At 40.4% G+C, this 20,844-nt stretch overlaps 1 protein-coding gene across 1 annotated transcript in view; it reads left to right on the top strand.

Annotated features, from left to right (window-relative positions):
• The first annotated feature begins 2,666 nt into the window (after window positions 1–2,666).
• LOC105879955 (L-lactate dehydrogenase C chain) overlaps window positions 2,667–20,844 on the top strand; it is a 41,462-nt gene continuing 23,284 nt past the window's right edge. Inside the window, exons 1-4 of the mRNA XM_012780625.3 lie at window positions 2,667–2,851; window positions 3,124–3,258; window positions 10,262–10,379; window positions 14,378–14,551. Of these exons, the coding sequence (XP_012636079.1) occupies window positions 3,133–3,258; window positions 10,262–10,379; window positions 14,378–14,551 (418 nt within the window). The 5' untranslated portion in view covers window positions 2,667–2,851; window positions 3,124–3,132. The remainder of the gene's footprint in view (window positions 2,852–3,123; window positions 3,259–10,261; window positions 10,380–14,377; window positions 14,552–20,844) is intronic.

The following is a 20,844-nucleotide window of genomic DNA, read 5'->3' as shown; positions in this document are numbered from 1 at the left end:
ACATAGGTAACATTCTACATGTGAATGTAAAAAATATTTGCCAACTGAACATAGGCAATTGTATTTTGTCACTATAGGGGAAACAGATTTTTTAGATCCTTTGCCCCCTGGAAGCTAGTAACATTGGTACTTAATACTTTAAAATGAAGTAACCTTGGTGGTTGTCTACTCAAAAGCTTTCTTTACATTTCCTCAGAATATTAAAACTATGACCTTTATCTAGGCCTGAAAATCATATTTGTTATAGTCATCATTTCTGCATCCAGAATCTTTCGGTTTCCTCAGAGCTAGTTAAGAGAAAGAATTATTTTAAAGTATACAATTTTGGTGGCTGGACATGTGTCCCATGCCCCGTAGTCCCTGCCACTGCTGCTGCTGCTGCTGCAAAAAAAAAGTACACAATCCTGTGGATTTTTAGTATATTCACATAGCTGTGCAACCATCACCATTACCTAATCTTAGAACATTTTAATTACCCCCAAAAGAAGCATGTAGTTACTCCCATAGCCTTTTGTAAACTTTGAGGCATCTTCAGTCTTTTTAAAAGAAGTATTTACATTTATTAATTTCATATTACTTGACATAATAAATCAGTCAATACCAACATGACTGTATAATTCTTAAGTGAAATAGATTTAGTCAATTAATTTAAAATGAATTTTCATTTTAATCTTGTAAATCTTCATTACTTATTGGCACAAGTGTTCTAGGTTCATCTGCACCTTCCTGCCCCAGGCAAGGAATAGGCCAACTCTGCAAGGAGCCAGTGCTTTTTGTTTTAACCCTGGGAAGTGGATTAAGCAAGCCTTAGCCCCATCTCACACAAATTGCCAATTAGTGGAGAAGCAAACAGAATGCTCAGAATGTGGTCATTCCATTTTTTTTTACCCCAGTAAAGCCCATGTTGCCAAAATAAAACTATCAGTACTTCAAAGGCATGTTCTTTCAAAATTCTTTACTGAGTGCCTACTCTGGTAGATGTTGCAATATATAAGAATAAAGACAGACAATTGACTCTCCTATATTTACATTATTGCTATCAAGTAAAAAAAAAAAAAGGTAAGGAAGGTTGGAATACTTGGGCAAGTATGGATGAAGATCCAGTTCTCTTCACCTAGCATGGGAGTTTTCATCACTGCCAAGATGATACCTTCCTTGGCCACCAGGGGCCTGAGGCAGGTGTTGAGCTTGAATTCACAGGCCAGCAGGGGGCTCTCCCAGCCCTGTGATAAATAAGGCTGCTGTAGATGCACACAAACAAGTGGTAGTACAAGACCACTCCTATCTGCTGGTTGGTAGTTGGTTGAGAAAAGTGCCATAAGAGAAATAGAAGAGAGACAAAGGAAGTGGTGGTAGTTGACAAAATGGTTAAGGAACGCTAGAAGAAGTGCCATTTATGCCAAAACTGAAAATGAGGAATTAACCTTGAGAAGGGCTGGGGGAAGAGCTTTCCAGACACAGAGAACAGCCAAAGTCCTGAAGAAAGAAAAAGCCTAATTGGAAGAGAGTGTGGTGAGTATCCTGAGATGAATTTGGAGTAGGAGGACAAATCTTTTTTTTTTATTTTTTATTACACAAGCTTAGTTGGTAAAGCATGGAGGACAAATCTTGAAGGTCTTCTAGACTGTGGTAAAAATTGGTTATTCTAAGCATAATGGAAGGCCACTGAAGGGTTTAAAGCAGGGCTATTGCATAATCTAAGCTACATTAAAAACAAACACCACAAGCTATTATTTGGAAAATGGATTCAAATGCAAATACTCCAAAAAAGTTAGGCCACCTGTAATCTCAAGGATATGAAAGGCCAAAGCAAGAGGATAACTTAAGACCAAGAGTTCCTGACTAGCCTGGGCAACACAGTGAGATTTTGTCCCTACCAAAAACAAGACAAAAACAATTAGCTGGGTGCACTTGGGAGGCTGAGGAAGGAGGATCACTTGAGCCCAGGAGTTGGAGGTTGTAGTGAGCTATGATTGTGCCACTGCACTCCAGCCTGGGCGATAGATGGAGACCCTGTTTCCAAAAAAAAAGATGGAGGAGCTTCTGTCCCTTATCCTTATCCCATTCTGTGAGTTACAAATTCTTGGTGTAAAATAAAAGCTCCCTTAGAAAAATTAGACATAACCTTTCCATTTCATTACTACCCTCTGTTCTCTCAAGAAAAATTCAAACTTTATTTTGCACTAAAGATACAGATTAGTAATTTTTAAAATCTCAGCAAACAAATGCGTGGGCAAGGGTGTGATACATGCATCATCAAAAAAGTATGTCCCTCAGGCCAGGCGCAGTGGCCCAAGCCTGCAATGGCAGCACTTTGGGAGGCGGAGGCGGGAGGATCTCTGGAACCCAGGTAGTTTGAGAACTGCAGGCGCTCGCAGGTGCGTTCTTTCCCACGGGGACCCCAACCCTGGTCCCTTGGCGGCCGGGTGGAAGTGGGTCCCCAAAGAAGCCTCTGTCCTCAAATCAGTCCCAAGCCTAGGCCGGGGGAGGGAAATGAAACAATACTCCAATATCCCCGTCTTGCGCACTCCTAGGGCGGGTATAGAATTCGCCACATCATAACTCTCGCGATGTACACTCCAGCCACATAGCCAGCCGGCTCAGACTGAGACGACAACCAGCGCTGCCAACGCGCCTGCGCCTGGGCCGGCGGGGGCGGAGCGTGCGTGCTGACGAAAGAGAGCCGTGCGTGAGGGCGTGCGTGCGTGCGTGCGGAGGGGCACGGGCGGGGTAACCGTTGTTCGGTTTCTCTCCCCAACTGTTGGTGTATTTCGTTATTTTGCGCCTTCCGTGAAAGCGGTGCCCTGCACTTGTGGGCCATCTGTACTGAATTGCGCCAAGCAAAGCATTTGTGAGCGTCTGGTGCTGGGGTGACAGCTGGGGGCAGGGAGAAATCAAAAACCCTATTGGTGCCCCCGTCCCTAGCACGGATAGACTGGTCTTTGCTTTACCCCGACTCCAGGGGGGCAGTTCTTTCTCTGGCTCCCCTTCACCCCCGGCTCCATCATTCTGCAAACTCAGGACGTAGTTCCTTAGATGTGCAGTGTGGTTACCACATCGTAGCTGTGAGCGTATTTAATTTAGGGAGTTTGATTCCACTGAAATTTGCATTATTCCTGTCAGGTTCTCCAAATGGCAACTGTCAAGGAGCAGCTTATTGAGAATCTAGTTGCGGACGAAAAAGGATCGCAGTGTAAAATCACCATTGTTGGGGTTGGTTCTGTAGGTATGGCTTGCGCTATTTCTATCTTACTGAAGGTAAGTGATAAAGAGCGTCCTGTAGCTGGAAATCTAGTGAGCACTTTTAGGTTTTGTAGATGATGAGTTCAGGCTAATCCCTTGACAGCAAATATGTATCCTCTCATCTGATTTTTTTTTTTTTTTTTTTGAGACAGAGTCTCACTTTGTTGCCCAGGCTAGAGTGAGTGCCCTGGCGTCAGCCTAGCTCACAGCAACCTCAGTCTCCTGGGCTCAAGCAATCCTACTGCCTCAGCCTCCCGAGTAGCTGGGACTACAGGCATGCGCCACCATGCCCGGCTAATTTTTTCTGTGTATATTAGTTGGCCAATTAATTTCTTTATAGTAGAGACGGGATCTCGCTCTTGCTCAGGCTGGTTTCAAACTCCTGACCTCGAGCAATCCGCCTGCCTCGGCCTTCCAGGCTTGAGCCACCCCGCCCAGCCCTCTCATCTGATTTTGACACATTTTTAAAAATATTTATTTGGGCCAAGTGCGATGGCTCACGCCTGTAATCCTAGCATTCTGGGAGGCCGAGGTGGGAGGATTGCTTGAGCTCAGGAGTTGGAGACCAGCCTGAGCAAGAGCGAAACCCCGCCTCTACTATAAATAGAAAAGTAACCATACAACTAAAAATAGAAAAAATTAGCAGGGCATGGTGGCGCATTCCTGTAGTCCCAGCTACTTGGGAGGCTGAGGCAGGAGGATCGCTTGAGCCCAGGAGTTTGAGGTTGCTGTGAGCTAGGCTGACGCCACGGCACTCTAGCCCGGGCTACAGAGTGAGAGACTCTGTCAAAAAAAAAAAAGAAATTATTTGGAGCTGACAATATGTCAGGCCTTGCTAGACTTTTTAAATTTACTCACAGGAGACACGTGAATTGGATTATTAATATCATAACATTTTTTGTGGAAATCAGTACCTTGCCTTGAAGACTAATGCTTAATGTTTTAAAAAAATTGTATAACTATGACATGTTCATTGTAAAGCAAAAAGTATCACATTTAGTAACATAATGATGGAATTGCTTTGATTTTTCTTTTTTTTTCTGTTTTCAGAGCATCTTTTCATGTGCATTTTGGCCATTTGTATATCCTCTTTGGAGGAATGCCTATTCAAACCCATTGCCCATTTTTTAAAAATCGAGTTTTTTTTTTTTTTTTTTTGAGACAGAGTCTCGCTTTGTTGCCCAGGCTAGTGTGAGTGCCCTGGCGTCAGCCTAGCTCACAGCAACCTCAAACTCCTGGGCTTGAGCGATCCTTCTGTCTCAGCCTCCCGAGTAGCTGGGACTACAGGCATGCGCCACCATGCCCGGCTAATTTTTAATATATATATCAGTTGGCCAATTAGTTTCTTTCTATTTATAGTAGAGACGGGGTCTCGCTCTTGCTCAGGCTGGTTTTGAACTCCTAACCTTGAGCAATCCGCCCGCCTCGGCCTCCCAGAGAGCTAGGATTACAGGCGTGAGCCACCGCGCCCGGCCAAAAAAAATCGAGTTTTTTTTGTTGTTGAGTATTTTGTTGTTGAGTTTTTTGTAGGAGTTCTTTATATATTCTGGGTATTAACCACTTATCAGATAAATGATTTCCAAATACTTTGTCTCACTCCATGAGTTGCCTTTTCACTTTGTTGACTGTGTCCTTTGATGCACAGAAGTTTTAAATTTTTTACAAATTGTTTTTACCACAAACTACTTATCCTTATGATAACTTTTCTTACATATACTTAAAAGTCAAAAGGTCAGAAGAATGATGAGGCCCAGCTTTTGTGGTTTATATTTGTACTGAAAATCAAGATCAAGTGAGGTTTTACCCTTCTGCTCTACAGGAAAAGTTTTAAATTTTAATTTCTGACATCTTTTTACTTTTGTTGGCTATGCTTGTAGTGTCATAACCAAAAAAAATTATTGCCAAATTCAGTGTAAGCTTTTTTTTTTCTATGTTTTCTTCTAAAAATTTTATAGTGTTAGGTCTTACATTTAGGTCTTTGATCCATTTTGAGTTAACTTTGTGTATGGTGTAGGGGAAGGGTCCAACTTCATTCTTTTGTATGCAAATATCCAGTTTTCCCAATAGCATTTGTTGAAAAGACTGTGCTTTTCTCATCAGTGGTCTTGGCATCCTTGTTGAAAATTTCTGGGCTCTATGCTCTATTCCATTGGTCTGTATGTCTTTCTTTATTCCAGTACCACACTGTACTGTGGCAATCAATAAATTTTGAAATCAGGAAGTATGACACCTCCAACTTTGTTCTTTTTCAAGAGTGTGTTGACTATATGAGGAGAAGGAAAACCATCAGATTGTCTTCTGTACCTTAATCAACCAGGCAACCACCTCTCATATCCCAGCAGGCAAAGGGAAGGAGTTTATTCTTTGGAGAAATGAGTCAGACAGGCTTTGCACTGAGAACACCAAGGACAGTAGACAAAAGGAATTTACGGGTTGGACAGTGAAGCATGAACCTTCTTACTCCCACTGGATTACTAGAAAGGAGACTTTCAGGCAATAACGAATATAGAAGAAGAAAGTGATGAAATTAGAGAATCAATCAGGTGGGACATGGTGGCTCATGCCTGTAATCCTAACACTCAGGGAGGCCAAGGCGAGAGGATTGCTCAAGGTCAGGAGTTTGAAACCAGCCTGAGCATGAGTGAGATCCTGTCTCTACTAAAAAAAATAGAAAGAAATTAGCTAAAAAAAAAAAAAAAAAAAAAAAAGAAAGAAAGAAATTAGCTAGACAACTAAAAAATATATAGGTATAAAAAAATTATCCAGGCATGGTGGCACATGCCTATAGTCCCAGCTACTTGGGAGGCTGAGGCAGGAGGATCACTTGAGCCCAGGAGTTTGAGGTTGCTGTGAGCTAGGCTGATACCATGGCACTCTAGCCAGGGCAACAGAGTGAGACTCTGTCTCAAAATAAATAAATAAACAAACAAACAGACAAACAAATAAAAAAAATAGAGGCTGAATCAGAAGGTCCAATAGGTGGCAATTGATTTTGGTAAGAAACGAAAGAGAGGGAAGAACATTATTAAATTGATAAATAAAAACCCGAACCTGAAGGACGAGTTTTCAGGTATAAGGAATTCAGTGAGTGCTCAGCATAATGAATCAAAAAAGGCCTACACCAAAGCATATTATGAAATTTCAGAACTCCAACTATGAGAGAAGGCCAACTATTGGAGCCCATTTATTTATTTTATTTTTTTTTTGAGACAGAGTCTCGCTTTGTTGCCCGGGCTAGAGTGAGTGCCGTGGCGTCAGCCTAGCTCACAGCAACCTCAAACTCCTGGGCTCGAGTGATCCTTCTGCCTCAGCCTCCCGGGTAGCTGGGACTACAGGCATGCGCCACCATGCCCGGCTAATTTTATATATATATATCAGTTGGCCAATTAATTTGTTTCTATTTATAGTAGAGACGGGGTCTCGCTCAGGCTGGTTTTGAACTCCTGACCTTGAGCAATCCGCCCGCCTCGGCCTCCCAAGAGCTAGGATTACAGGCGTGAGCCACAGCGCCCGGCCTTATTTTTTACTAGAATCTACTATACTCTGGTAAATAGCCAAGTGAAGAGGAGTAGATCAGGACACTGTCTTCAGGTCATATTGATGCATATTGTGGGATAAATGGAAAGTGATGGAGAATATTAAAAATGTGTATATACATATATTCCATTGACTTGGAGGAACATGGGCTGTAATGAATCATGACACCTGCATATGTCATTGTAAGATGGACTTTAAAGTCCATGGACATGGACAAAGGACATGTAAAGATTTTAGGAATGGGTAGCAGTGCAACCTACTTCCTTGTTCTGTGCAGAGAAAAGTGGCCATAGCAGATTTCCTTAGACTAATTTTTATTCTCTTGCCCTCTACCTTACTATGGTTGCTCTGGTACTCCCTGGAGAAAAGATCCTGGACGCTCATAACTATTCTCATAAGATTCTGGCAGGCTAATTAAGCCAAGACACCTTCTTTGGAATTCTATTTGAGAAATGACTCACAAATATGTAGTTAACTCTTTATTTTTATTTTTGTACGTCCTTCCTGAGATGAAAGAAGTTAACTCTTTAAAAACAAACAGGGTAGGTGTGGTGGCTCACACCTGTAATCCTAGTGCTTTAGGAGGCTGACATAGAAAAATCACTTGAAGTCAGGAGTTCAAGACTAGCCTGAGCAACATAGGGAGATGCCTGTTTCTGCAAAAAAAAAAAAAAAAAGGCCACGTGACTCAGACCTGTAATCCTAGCACTCTGGGAGGCCAAGGCAGGAGGATCACTTTGGGTCAGGAGTCGAGACCAGCCTGAGCAAGAGCGAGACCCTGTCTCTACTAAAAATAGAAAGAAATTAGCCAGACAACTAAGAATAGAAAAAATTAGCTGGGCATGGTGGCACATGCCTATAGTCCCAGCTACTCAAGAGGTTGAGGCAGAAGGATTGCTTGCCTAGGAATTTGAGGTTGCTATGAGCTAGCTGACACCATGGCACTCTATCCCAGGCAACAGAGTGAGACTCTGTCTCAAAAAAAAAAAAAAAAAAAAAAAAAAGAAAGAAAAGAAAAGAAAGAAAGAAAAAAGTAGCCAGGAGTGGTGGCCTATGCCTGTAATTCTAGCTACTTGGGAGGCTGAGGTAGGAGGATTGCTTGAGGCCAGGAGTTAGAGGTTGCAGTCCCACCTGGGAGATAGAGGAGACCCTGTCTGAAAGCAAAACAAAAGATGCAAAAACTTTTAGGGATTATTTGAGCTCTGTCTTTGACTATCAAAGACAAATGCAAATGGAGCTGGGAAGATTCCTTTGGTAAGAGAATTGTCTGGTAACTTGTTGAGAAGGGACAGAAATCAAGTTGGAAATATAATTTAAAGCATGCTGTGTTGGATATTAAATTATTGTCATTTAGCTCCAAATCCAACTTTCTATACTCTGCTTTGTGATTTTGGTGCTGGATCTCTGCATAATAATTTCCTTCTTTGCCAGTTGGCATCTTGTTATGTTCTGCCAATAGAAGACACTAGAGGGAAGTTGCAAGGCAAGAGGAGGTGAGATGTGACCTCCTTGTTTGCTTATTGATCTTGTCACTATAATTCTAGCTGCAACCCTTTGCCTAAATGCTAGAGGTTGGTTCTAGCCTCCAGCTTCTTTTGAAACCCCAGAATTCTTGCTCTTTCAGTGGTATCAGCAGCAGCCAGATTTTGCCTTCCTCAGATGTCTTGTCCTAACTCTATGAAGCACCTCCTTTAGTCTCTTTCTTTGTGTTCCTGCAGCCTTAGGGATATCAGCTTCTAAACCAGAGTTGCTATCTCTGGGTTACTTCAAATGTTCCCTTTTTGCTCTTTTAGCCCTCCAACATCTGTCTGATCAATTCCCTATATTAAATTCCCACTGTTGAAATGCTTAGAGTGGTTTCTATTTTCCTTACCAGGCCCAGACAGAGACACAGACTGATGTAAAAATGAATTCATCAACATAATATGGGTTTCTTTTTTATTTTTATTATTTTTTTTTGAGACAGAGTCTCGCTTTGTTGCTCAGGCTAGAGTGAGTGCGTCAGCCTAGCTCACAGCAACCTCAAACTCCTGGGCTCAAGCAATCCTGCTGCCTCAGCCTCCCAAGTAGCTGGGACTACAGGCATGCGCCACCATGCCCGGCTAATTTTTTCTATATATATTAGTTGGCCAATTAATTTCTTTCTATTTATAGTAGAGACGGGGTCTCGCTCAGGCTGGTTTCCAACTCCCGACCTCGAGCGATCCACCTGCCTTGGTCTCCCAGAGTGCTAGGATTACAGGCGTGAGCCACCCCACCTGGCCAGTCTGGGTTTCTTATCAGCCAACTAGAAGTGTTATGTGATCCTTCTGAATGAAACCTTTTATCCTCCTCCCATTCCTGATATATAACACATGATTTAGTAAATTTTAGAATATATGGCTTTCAGAAAGGCCATGTACTACCTGATCTGAGAAAAAGCAATAGTAAATAGGGACTTTTACTCTTTTCCCTTACTGTTCACCTTGGGAATCTGGCCACTGGAATCTGAGGGAATGCACTCCTATATAGTTCTATAGTCTGTTGCATGTGATGAAAACTCAATTCAAATTAGAGTAAGAAAAAAGAGACTATATATTATTCATGTAACTGGAGAATCTAAGAGCAGAATTAGCTTCAGTACTACTGGATTCTGGAATTTAGACATGTCAAGACACAGTCTCTGCATATCTTGTTTTAGATTTCCTCTATTGGCTTAATTCTTAGGCAGGGCTTTTCTATGTGGTGGTAAAGATGACGGTACGGTTTGTTCTTAGTTGCGTATGTCATTCCTAGAGTTTATTATTCCAAAGAAAAGTGAGATCTAATCTCCCATCTTCCATTTTCAAACCTTGTAGACGTTGTGCTCATTCGTTGTACCTGGACCCATCTGTGAATTAATTGCTTTGGCCGGAAGGACAGGACGGAGCAATAGGCTGGGTCTGGTTTTATCCTCATCTATCCCTCGCTTGGAGACCAGTGTAAACTGGACTGCACTGAACCACATGGAATGGGTTCCCACAGAAAAGAGGAATTCTATTACCAGAAAAAAGGATACTAGACAGATGAAAGCAATAGATGTTCACCACAGGTGGCTACCTTTCTGTTTTGGCCATAAAGATGCATACTAAAAGCAACTTCAGCCAACTCAGAAATTAGACTGAAGGTTAAATATAATAAAATCCTTTGAAAGAATTTCATTACTTTTCATTGGTTTTAAACAGCTATCTGAAGGGTAAAAAACCCAATTCTAAAAAATTCTAACAGTTATTTGAAGGCAAAGCAATTAATAATTTTTCCTTCATCTTAATGTTTACCTTGACTTCTAGTCACTCTCTAGTAGGCTCATTCAAAAACTATTATTTATGTTATTCTTTCCCTATTAAAATATATAACCGTCCTTTGATTATAAAGTAGCCACATAAAAAGTTTTCTCATTCTCCTAAAACTTAAGTAGGAACATTTCCCAGAACATGTTATTTAGCACTTTGATGTATTTTAGGATTTGGCTGATGAACTTGCCCTTGTTGATGTCTCAACGGATAAACTGAAGGGAGAAACGATGGATCTTCAGCATGGTAGTCTTTTCTTTAGTACTTCGAAGATTATCTCTGGCAAAGGTTAGTTTTAGTTTTATAAAGTTATTTTCAGAGCTTTTTTAAAAAAGTAGTGAATTTTACCAAGCTATTGATAAATATAAACTTAAAAATAGAACCATGGAATTAGGCCATATAGTTTAAAAGAGTTTTTAAAAAAAGGATATTTGATTATAAGTAGAAGAAATTTGGAAAATGCAGACAAGTATAATGAAAACTTTGAGTCTCTTCTGTTAATGATTTTGTGTACTTCTATTTCTATGCATATGTTTACATAACTGACATTATATTATATAAATGCTTTTTATTTATTTATTTATTTTTTGACAGAGTCTCACTCTGTTGCCCAGGCTAGTGTGCCCTGGCATCAGCCTAGTTCACAGCAACCTCAAACTCCTGGGCTCAAGCGATCCTGCTGCCTCAGCCTCCTGAGTAGCAGGGACTACAGGCATGCACCACCATGCCAGGCTAATTTTTTCTATATATTTTTAGTTGGCCAATTAATTTCTTTCTATTTTTAGTAGTGACAGTGTCTCGCTCTTGCTCAGGCTGGTTTCGAACTCCTGACCTTGAGCAATCCACCCACCTCGGCCTCCCAGAGTGCTAGGATTACAGGCATGAGCCATATAATGTTTTAAAACTTGACATTCTGTCTATATAGTTTCCTAAGGATATGTTATTATTATTATTATTATTTTGAGACAGTCTCACTCTGTTGCCCCAGCTAGAGTGCCATGGCATCAGCCTAGCTCACAGCAACCTCATACTCTTGGGCTCAGGTGATCCTCCTACCTCAGCCTCCCTAGTAGCTGGGACTACAGGCATGCACCACCATGCCTGGCTAATTTTTTCTATGTATTTTCAGTTGTCCAATTAATTTCTTTCTATTTATAGTAGAGATGGGGTCTCGCTCTTGCTCAGGCTGGTTTCGAACTCCTGACCTTGAGCAATCCGCCTGCCTCAGCCTCCCAGAGTGCTAGGACAACAGGCATGAGCTACTGCTCCCAGCCTCAGAAGTAGAGTTTTAAGTTTCCTATGCCATCAGGGAAAGGAGGAAGGAGATGATTGACTTTGGACTTTGTTTATATATATATATATTTTATATATATATATATATTCTTATTTTCTCTCTCTCTCTTTTTTTTTGAGACTGAGTCTCGCTTGTTGCCCAGGCTATAGTGAGTGCCGTGGCGTCAGCCTAGCTCACAGCAACCTCAAACTCCTGGGCTCAAGTAATCCTTCTGCCTCATCCTACTGAGTAGCTGGGACTACAGGCATGCGCCACCATGCCCGGCTAATTTTATATATATATATATATATATATATATATATATATATATATATATATATATATGTATGTATATATATATATATATATATATTAGTTGGCCAATTATTTTTTTTCTATTTATAGTAGAGACGGGGTCTCGCTCTTGCTCAGGCTGGTTTCGAACTCCTGACCTCGAGCAATCCACCCTCCTAGGCCTCCCAGAGTGCTAGGATTACATGCGTGAGCCACCATGCCGGGCTCTTTTTTTTTTTTTTATTAGACACACAAGACAACAGTATAACTTTGGACTTTGATAAGTTAAAAATGCATGTTGTCTAGCACTCTGGGAGGCTGAGACGGGAGGATCACTTAAGGTCAGGAATTAGAGACCAGCCTGAGCAAAAGCGAGACCCCATCTCTACTATAAATAGAAAGAAATTAATTGGCCAACTAACATATACAGAAAAAATCAGCCAGGCATGGTGGCGTATGCCTGTAGTCTCAGCTACTTGGGAGGCTGAGGCAGTAGGATTGCCTGAGCTCAGGAGATTGAGGTTGCTGTGAGCTAGGCTGACGCCACAGCACTCACTCTAGCCTGGTCAACAAAGTGAAACTCTGTCTCAAAAAAAGAAAAAGGAAAGTAAAAGGAATATAAGAAGAGGACAATATGTAAAACTAAGAATTTAGCAAGGATGACAAACACAAAGTCAGTAATAAAAAAATCCATTGTATTTCTTTATACCCAAAACAAAAAAAAAATTAAAGCTTTTATTTACAATATTATCAAAATAGGATCTACCTGGGATATGAGCTTTTGTACAGAAAATCATACAACTTTATTGAAAGATAATAAAAATCTAAATAAATGAAGAGCTATGCCTTGTTCATATTGTAAGATGTCATTTCTTCCCATATTGATTATATGCAGGTTTTGTTATTCTTGGACATGCCAACCTCATTCTAAAGTTCATTCAGAAAATCAAAGGCCCATGAATAGACAAGACATTTTTTTGTTTTGTTTTTATGAGACAGGATCTTGCTATGTTGAGTAGGCTGGTCTTGAACTCCTGGCCTCAAGGGATCTTCTCGCCTCAGCCTCCCAGAACTACAGGCAGGAGCCACTGCTCCTGGCTGACAAGAAACTCTTGCAGGACGAGGGAGTGGGTACTTTCTGTACTAGATAAGACTTATTATACAACTACACTAAGTACAGAGATAAAATATTGTTATTTAACACTGATAATATTGTAAATAAACAGGAAATTTATGGACCTATAACATTTTTGCTGTGGCAATAGTTACCTTTATGGAAAAAGATAAAATCGAACCCCTTCTTGATACCACACACACAAATAAAATCCAGGTTGTTAAAGACTAAAATGTGAAAGGTAAAAACTTCAAAGCTTCTGTTTAGAAGATGACATAGAATATCCTTATGACCTCAGAGTAGGGAAGAATATCTTAAACACAAAGACACAAAAAGGATACATAATAAGGAATATAAACTTAAGACTGTGTTCACAAGAAGGCACTGAATTTGTCTGACAGAGTAATATTTCAAATAACATAAACTATGGAGAGATGACAGTGGAGAAGTTGCAAGGTCTTCTGTCCATTTATCCTTTAGAAGTTGAAAGAGAGAGGAGGAAAAGGAAAGGGATGAGGAGGAGGGAAGAGGAGTGAAGGAGAAAGAGAGGGTAAGAGAAAGAGGTTGAGATTACTTTGAATTTTTGTGGTTAGATAAAACTTTATGTGGAAGGTCAACGTTGAGCAAGGTCTTTGAGCAGGAATGATTAGACTACATGTGCAGAGAGGGAGGAGAACTTGATGCTACAGAACTTTAACTTGGATATGTTATTAATCTAATATGTAACATATCAGCCTAAGAAATGCCATATCTATAGGTTTGTATTTCTAATTAAAATATCTGTAGGGGCAGGAAAAACATAACAATGTTTATGTTTCATAAGTTTTCTCCTTTCTTGGGTTAGAAATATATAAGAATGATTATAAATGGAGATGTAATATCTTAAAAATTAAGATATTTCCTTGAAGAGGAAGGGTTTTTTCTTAAAAATAAATTTTTTTAAAAAAATAGAAATGTATGCTCATCTGCTTGCTAAAAAAAAAAAATAGAAATGGAATATAGAGAATATTTTAAGTAATTTAATTCTTGGCATACATGTGGAAAATAACTCCCAGCTATATATTATGTTTTTTAAAAAAGTCCTGTATGTGTTACTGAGCATTGTATAAAATCAGCATTGGAGTCAATAGGTGAAATAACTTTACAAGTGGTCATCACATTTAGTAGGTAGTTTATTTTCTTGTGTAGTTTCAAACCAAGTCACTTATAATAATTAGAAGTAAATAATTCCAACTCTCAGTATCCTGAAACAGACACATAGATTCTCAGAGGTCTAAAATTCTGCTTCAGTGTGGTGTTTCTAAGAAGCCAGAGAGCTGACTTTCATTGCCTTGGGCCTTAATAACAAATGGGAATGTGAGGTGAAGGGTTGGTAGGTTCTGCTATAAAATTTTGGAGGAAGCTGTGTGAAAATTAGCAAGTCATAGTGACAAGGCTTCCTTAAGGTTATATGAGATAGTATTACTACATGGACAGTCTTTTCATCTGCTAGAAATGAAGGTACATTAGTTCTTTCATACCAAGACATATAATAGGCGTTTAAAGAGCTAAGGCACAGTGGTTATGGCAATCTTGATCCAAATGTTAGTTTTGTTTCCTTTTTAGATTACAGCGTATCTGCAAACTCCAAATTAGTTATTATCACAGCAGGTGCAAGGCAGCAGGAGGGAGAGAGTCGCCTTGCCCTGGTCCAGCGTAATGTGAATATCATGAAATCAATCATTCCTACCATAGTCCGTTATAGTCCTGACTGTAACCTGCTCATTGTTTCAAATCCAGGTGAGTCTTTTTTTTCCCCTTTTATTGCATAAAGATGGCCTTTCCATACCATTCCTTTTTTTTTTTTTTTTTTTTTTGAGACAGGGTCTCAAAACTACCCAGGCTATAAAACTTGCCCAGGCTAGAGTGAGTGCCGTGGCGTCAGCCTAGCTCACAGCAACCTCAAACTCCTGGACTCAAGCAATCCTCCTGCCTCAGCCTCCCAAGTAGCTGGGACTACAGGCATGCACCACCATGCCCAGCTAATTTTTTCTATATATATTAGTTGGCCAATTAATTTCTTTCTATTTATAGTAGAGACGGGGTCTCGCTCTTGCTTAGGCTGGTTTTGAACTCCTGACCTTGAGCAATCCACCCGCCACGGCCTCCCAGAGTGCTAGGATTACAGGCGTGAGCCACTGCTCCTGGCCCATACCATTCCTTTTAAAAAAAACAAATTAATCGAGGTAACATTTATTTACAATAAACTGCACTTATTTAAAGTTTACAATGTAATGAATTTTGGTCGATGTCATAACTCATGAAACCGCCATCATAATCATGATACAAAACATTTCTGTTATCTGTGAAAGTTTCTTTGTGCCCTTTTGGAATTCATTCCTCATTCCACCTCCAGCCCCATTTTTTGGAATTTTATATAAATAGAGTCATTCTGAATGTCATCTTTTCTGTCTGGCTTTTTTCAACCAGCATAATTATTTTGGGATTCATCTATACTGTTGGGTATATCATGTTGTTTCTTTTGTTTATACATTTAAAATATTCTTTTGTTTATCTGTTCACCTGTTGGTAGATATTTATGTTATTTCCAGTTTGGGGCAATTATGAATAAAACCAATATGAGTACTTGTGTTTAAGTACTTGTATGGTCATATCTTTATTTCTCTTGGGTAATTACCTAGAAGTAACATAGGTGGGTTATATGGTAGGTATATGTTTAACTCTATTAGAAACCACTAAACAGTTTTCAAAATGGTTGTACCTTTTTACATTCCTACTAGCACTGTAAGAGAGTTCTAGTTGCTTTGTATCGTTGCCAGCATTTGATATTATCAATCTTTTCAATTTTAACTATTCTAATATTACTGTGGTTTTCATTTGTATTCCCTCAATGATCAAAGATATTGAACATTTTTTCATGTGCTTATTGATTATTAGAATATTTTCTTTTGTGAAGGGCCTATTCAAATCTTTTGCTCACATTTAAAAATTAGGTTCCTTGTCTTCTAATTATTGAGTTGTAATTGTTCTTTATATATCTTAATATAAGTCCCTTTGTCAGATATTAGTATTTCATGTATTTTCCCTCCATCTGTGGCTTGCCTTTTTGTGTTCTTAATGTTAATGAATCTTTAAAGGAGTAAAAGTTTTTGATTTTGATGAAATCTAGTTTATCAATTTTACATTTATGTTTTTATGTTTTTTTGAGTCCTATCCAAAAAACTAAACTACCCTAAATCTGAAGTTTCTTCTATCTTTTCTTCTAGAAGTTTATAGCTTTTATCTTTTATATTTAGGACTATGATGTATTTCATATTAGTTTTAGTGTTTGATATAAGGTAAAGGTTGATGTTCACTTTTTCACTCATGGCATCCAATTATTATAACAATATTTGTTGGAAATATTTTTCCCATTTGAACTGCTTTGGGAACTTGGTTGAAAATAAATTTATGATATATGTTGTCTATCAATTTTTTCTGTCAATCCATTTATATTTCCTTTAGTTAATACCATATAATCTTGATTACAGTGAGTCATGAAATCAGTTAATGTAAGTCCTCCAACTGTGTTCGTTTCTAAAGTTACATTGGATATTTTGTATTGTTTGCATTTCCACATACATTTTAGAATCAGCTTGTCAAATTATGTACAAACATGCAGGAGTATTGACTGGATTTGTGTTAGATTTATAGATAAATTTGGAGGGATTAATTACACTTGTTGACTTTCAATCTTTGAATTATGACATACCTGTCCATTTATTTGTCTTCTCTATTTTTCTTTTTTTATTGGTATGTAACATGTTCACATATTTATGAGGTACATGTGATATTTTGTTACATGCATAGAATGTATAATGATCAAGTCAGGGTATTTGGGGTATCCGTCACCTCAAATACTTATCATTTCTATGTGTTGGGAATATTTTAAGACTTCTAGCTATTTTGAAATGTACAATGCCTTATTGTTAACTATAGTCACCCTACTCTGCTATTGAACATTAGAATTTGTTCCTTCTGTTTAACTGCATGTTTGTACCCATTAACCAACTTCTCTTCTTTCCTCACCACTCTCACCATGACACACCCCCTTCCCAGCCTCTGGTAACTGTTATTCTGCTGTCTACCTCCATGAGATAAACTGTTTTACTTTCCACATATGAGTAAGAATATGTGATATTTGGAGGAGAGAATCAAGATGGCGGACAAGAAATACTGCCAGACAGTGTGTTTCTGCAGAAAAGACAGATTCTAGCAGAAATTAGAAGAAAAGCAAGAAGACAAGCCTACATCGGATGAGGGTCAGAAGGAGAAGTACCTGAGACCACTGGAGACTCCACAGGAGGAAGTCTCGGAGGAGAACTGGAAGCTGGGGCTGCTGGAGCAGCCCGGAGACCAGTGGGAAGGGTACACGGATGGGCCGTTTCCCCTCCCCTGCATCTCGGACTGCTGGTGGACTCCCCAGCGGGTGGAGAGACCTGCAGACACCAGCCCAGAGACGGCCGCTGCCAGTGAGTGGTGAGCCAGTAGCGGACGCGGCACCAGGCTCCCAACTCCCTCCGGGCACCTCTGTGTCCACAGACCCGAGCCGCGTGGCAGGCGCCATATTGCCTCCTTCTCCCCTTCCCCGACCCTACCCCCGGCTGCCCAGAGAAACAATACAGCCACCAGCCAGAGGCACCTACAGGGAACGAGACCTTCCCTTTTGGGGCCCTGCAGCTGACTAAGGGGAACTCAGACTGTGAGCTCTCTACTCACCAGCCCTCCCAGGTGCTGCTGGCATGGTGATCCCAGGAGAACAGGGCAGACCCTGAGGCTGAGAGACATAGACCCAGCTTGGGTTCCCTGTGGGTGAATTGGGACCGGAAATCCTCTCCCTGGTGGGGATATAGTTTGAACTCTGGGACCCAGAGGTCAGACCTGCAGACCAGATCCCCTGCACCGAGGGCTAGCATTGCCCGGGGCACAGAAGGGTCATACGTGAACAGCCTACTGAGGTGTGTATGCCTTCAGGGGCAGATCACGTCCTAGAGGGCAACCCTCCTCCCAAAAGGAGGCCGTGCCCCCAGCCCAGGTGGCGTTCCTGCGCAGGGAATCTCCCCGCTGGCATCACAGGCAGGGGAGGCCTGGTGGCATGTGGTCTGGCCTGCTGGCAGAGGCCCAGGAGTAGCCGCAGAGTTGGGGATGGTGGAAAGAAGGGAGGCCCGCTCCAGACTGTGGGTCTCAGACAGCCCCACCCCCACAGGCAGACTCTCTGACTGAGCGGGGGCCATTCCAGCCCCTCCCTGACAGCTTTTCCTGGAAGCAGAGAACAGAACTTTGACGGCTGAATGGCATTGGTGGTGCCTGAGGGCAGACTTACCCAACCCAGCTCCGACCAGACTCTCTCCTAGACCAGCCCTCACTGAGGGGGAGAAAAGGGCACACCTGGAAATCCCAGGGCCCCACCCACCACCTGAGGCACTAGAGTGCCGCTCTACAAGAACAAGAGCTGATAAGAGGACACAACAACAACAGCGTAGCCTGTTCCTCTAAGCAAGCACCATCTGCTGACAGGGAGGACATCCTGCACATCCTGTTCATGGCACCTACTGACTCATTATACAGGGAGTGGTCGAATCTCACCCACAGACACCACCTACTGGCTCAGAAACTAAACAAGGCATGTGAATACCCAAACAAAAACCTAAAGAAAAGAAGCAACAACTGATTGACATGGGAAGAAATCAACGAAGGAACTCAGGAAATATGAAGAACCAAATGGAAAACACACCCCCAAAGAGAACCACCAGTCCCCTAGAAATGGACACCAACCAAAATCAGGCAACCAAAATGACAGAAGAGGAATTTCGTAAGTGGATCATAAGAACACTCACCGACCTGCAAAAACAACTCAATAACCAACACAAAGAAACCCCAAAAAGCCTCCAGGACCTAGAACAAAAGTTCACTAAAGAAATAGACACAATGAAGAAAAGTTTAACCGAACTTCTGGAAATGAAGAATCAATTCAGGGAACTACAAAATACAATGGAAAGTCTCAAGAACAGGGTAGATCAAACAGAAGAAAGAATCTCAGAGATTGAAGATAACACCCTCCAAGTAAATAAAACAGTCACAGAGATAGAGCAGAGAAACAAGAGAAAAGAGCAAAGCCTACAAGAGATGTGGGATTATGTGAAGAAACCTAACGTGAGGGTCATAGGGTTACCAGAAGGAGAAGAAGACAACACTCAAGGGTTGGACAAGCTATTTGAAGATATAATAGAGGAAAATTTCCCAGGCCTTGCTCAAAATCTCACTCTTCTGAAACAAAACAATGCCCAGCCTAGAATCTTATTCCCTGCAAAACTAAGCTTCATATATGATGGAGAAATAAAGACATTCTCAGACAAGCAAGGATGCATATAGACTAAAAGTAAAAGGGTGGAGGTCAGTATTCCAAGCAAGTGGAAGCCAAAGGAAGGCTGGCATGGCAGTTCTAATTTCAGACGATTTAGTTTTTAAACCAACAAAAGTAGTGAAAGACAAAGAGGGTCATTAGATAATGGTGAAGGGCACAGTTGAACAAGAAGAGATAACAATTTTAAGTATATATGCACCGAACTTAGGTGCACCCAGATTCATAAAGCAAACTTTACTGGTTCTAAGCAAATGGATTAATAGCAACTCCATAATCACCGGAGATTTCAACACCCCACTGACGGCACGAGACAGATCCTCCAAACAGAAAATTAATAAAGAAATAATGGACTTAAACAAAACTCTGGAACAATTGGGTCTGACTGACATGTACAGGACATTCTACCCAAAATCCACTGAATATACGTTCTTCTCATCAGCTCATGGGACATTCTCTAAGATTGACCATATCCTAGGACACAAAGTAAATCTCAAGAAATTTAAAAAAATAGAAATCATACCATGTACCTTCTCGGATCACAGTGGAATAAAAGTAGAAATCAACCGTAACAGAAACTCACATTTCTACACAAAAATGTGGAAATTAAACAACCTCCTACTAAACGATTACTTCATAAATGAAGAAATCAAGATGGAAATAAAAAAAATTCTATGAACAAAATGACAATGGAGAGACAAGTTATCAACTCCTCTGGGACACAGCTAAAGCAGTTCTGAGAGGAAAATTTATCTCCATAAATGTCTATAACCAAAAGTCAAAAAGATCACAAATAGACAATCTAATGAAACGATTCAAAGAGCTGGAAAAAGAAGAACAGACCAACCCCAAACCCAGCAGAAGAAGTGAAATCAACAAGATCAAATCAGAACTAAACAAAATTGAAAACAGGGAAGCTATGCAGGAGATTAATAAAACAAAAAGTTGGTTCTTTGGAAAAATAAACAAAATTGACACGCCATTGGCTAAGCTAAGGAAAAGCAGAAAAGAGAAATCTCTAATAAGCTCCATATGGAACAAAGAAGGAGATATCACAACTGATCCCAAAGAGATACAAGATATAATTTATGAATGCCACAAAAATCTTTATGCACACAAACTGGAAAATGTGGAAGAAATTGACAAATTTCTAGAAACACACAGCCTCCCTAGGCTCAACCAGGAAGAAATAGATTCCATGAACTGACCAATCTCAAGAGCTGAAATAGAAACAGCAATTAAAAATCTCCCTAAAAAGAAAAGTCCTGGTCCAGATGGTTTCACACCCGAATTTTACACACTTACAAAGAAGAACTAGTACCTATCTTGCAGAAACTATTCCACAACATGGAGAAGAACGGAAACCTCCCCGACACCTTTTATGAAGCAAATATTACTCTGATACCAAAACCAGGAAAGGATGCAACAAAAAAAGAAAACTACAGACCAATATCCCTAATGAATATAGATGCAAACATTTTCAACAAAATCTTAGCTAACCGAATCCAGACACTTATCAAAAAATAATCCACCACGACCAAGTGGGCTTCATCCCAGGGATGCAGGGATGGCTCAACATACGTAAATCTATAAATGCAATTCACCACATAAACAGAAGCCAAAACAAAGACCACATGATTCTTTCAATATATGCAGAAAAAGCTTTTTACAA

This window comes from Microcebus murinus, chromosome 4 (genome assembly GCF_040939455.1).
Source record: "Microcebus murinus isolate Inina chromosome 4, M.murinus_Inina_mat1.0, whole genome shotgun sequence".
Classification (NCBI taxonomy): Eukaryota; Metazoa; Chordata; class Mammalia; order Primates; family Cheirogaleidae; genus Microcebus; species Microcebus murinus.
The sequence above is the reverse complement of the archived record's forward strand: the minus strand, read 5'-3'. Positions and strand labels throughout refer to the sequence as shown.